The sequence below is a fragment of the Egretta garzetta genome, unplaced genomic scaffold, assembly GCF_000687185.1.
Source record: "Egretta garzetta isolate BGI_Z169 unplaced genomic scaffold, ASM68718v1 scaffold795, whole genome shotgun sequence".
NCBI lineage: Eukaryota > Metazoa > Chordata > Aves > Pelecaniformes > Ardeidae > Egretta > Egretta garzetta.
Window position 1 is genome coordinate 45,079 of NW_009259806.1, and position 1,477 is coordinate 46,555.

Genomic DNA, 1,477 nt, shown 5'->3' on the forward strand with positions numbered 1-1,477 from the left:
CGGCTCCGCGCCCGCCGGTGGTCCCGGCCCCGCGCGTCCCCGGGCGGCTCGTCCTCCCAAAGTGTGTCCCCTTCCTCAGAGGTGTCGTCGCTTCTGCTCCTCTTCTCGTCCTTGTCTTCTGATCTACAGGGCTGCCTCCCATCTTCTCATGCAGAAGGGAAAAGTTTTAAGCCTATGCTACCCCGAGACAGCTATGCGAAAAAAAAACCCCAAATTGATCAGGGTCTTTTACTTTCCCCTCGTGCTCATTTTTTGGGGGCAGGTGTGTTAAGGTATCTATTGTAAGCTCTGTGAATTTATTTGTGATGGAACATGTAGTAAAATAAACATACCTCTGCTGAGAAAAAAAAGCTTTGCTTTTTGCAAATAAATTATTGCAAATAAATGCAGCATTACTTGCATTTATTGGAAAGGCATTTTAACGTTAACACTTACGAAGTAATAGTAACACACTTGAATTTGCTTGAAACTGTAAAATATTAAGGATTTCAGAGACAGATCTTTAACCCTTGCAAGCTCTGGTAACTGTGATTTAACAGATCGTTTTCAAATTCTATTTATCTAAGACGACAGAGACACTACTGTGTTAAAGCTCTTTCGAGGAATATGTGGGTGGCTCTTAAAAGAGCCTTTGGGTTAAAACTTGGCGAGGCGCCGAGACGCTCTACTTGGAGCTGGTGTACTTGGTGACGGCCTTGGTGCCCTCGGAGACGGCGTGCTTGGCCAGCTCGCCGGGCAGCAGGAGCCGCACGGCCGTCTGGATCTCCCGCGAGGTGATGGTGGAGCGCTTGTTGTAGTGCGCCAGGCGCGAGGCCTCGCCGGCGATGCGCTCGAAGATGTCGTTCACGAAGGAGTTCATGATGCCCATGGCCTTGGACGAGATGCCCGTGTCGGGGTGCACCTGCTTCAGCACCTTGTACACGTAGATGGAGTAGCTCTCCTTGCGGCTCTTCTTGCGCTTCTTGTCGCCCTTCTTCTGCGTCTTGGTGACGGCTTTCTTGGAGCCCTTCTTGGGCGCGGGGGCGGACTTGGCCGGCTCGGGCATTTTGACAGCGCCTCTCCTCCTTTTCAGAGTAAGATCAGCGGAGAAAATGGCCGCGGCGCCCTCTATTTATAGGGCTGTTATGCAAATACAGGACTTCTAACTCGTGCAATACGATTGGGTCTTGGGGCACGGGGGTACGGCTTTGTCGCTGATTGGTCAGCACACGATCCGTCTTCTCATTGGCTGTATAGGCAATGAGTGCTTCCAGCCAATCACCAAGCGCTAATCCCGCCCAGGGAAGGCATAAAACGGGAAGAGGCGTTGCGTCAGTATGAGCTTTTCGGGTCTGTTTTGGGAGGGGAGGTTGACCATTTTTTAGCGCTTAAAGTATGTCGGGCCGCGGGAAGCAGGGAGGCAAAGTTCGAGCGAAGGCCAAGTCGCGCTCGTCGCGGGCCGGGCTGCAGTTCCCCGTGGGCCGCGTGCACCGGCTCC

At 52.7% G+C, this 1,477-nt stretch overlaps 1 protein-coding gene and 1 pseudogene across 1 annotated transcript; one reads left to right on the forward strand and one right to left on the reverse strand.

Annotated features, from left to right (window-relative positions):
• Positions 1–478: 478 nt before the first annotated feature.
• Positions 479–1,066, reverse strand: LOC104127230 (histone H2B 1/2/3/4/6). The gene has a single exon (XM_009639884.2). The coding sequence runs from the start codon at positions 1,043–1,045 to the stop codon at positions 665–667; it is 381 nt and encodes a 126-aa protein (XP_009638179.1). The 5' UTR covers positions 1,046–1,066; the 3' UTR covers positions 479–664.
• A 221-nt stretch (positions 1,067–1,287) lies between these two features.
• Positions 1,288–1,477, forward strand: part of LOC118452386 — a 1,935-nt pseudogene continuing 1,745 nt past the window's right edge.

What these genes read in the sequence shown, in the direction of transcription:
- LOC104127230 (XM_009639884.2), bottom strand. Translation starts at nt 1,045, where the DNA reads ATGCCCGAGCCGGCCAAGTCCGCCCCCGCGCCCAAGAAGGGCTCCAAG.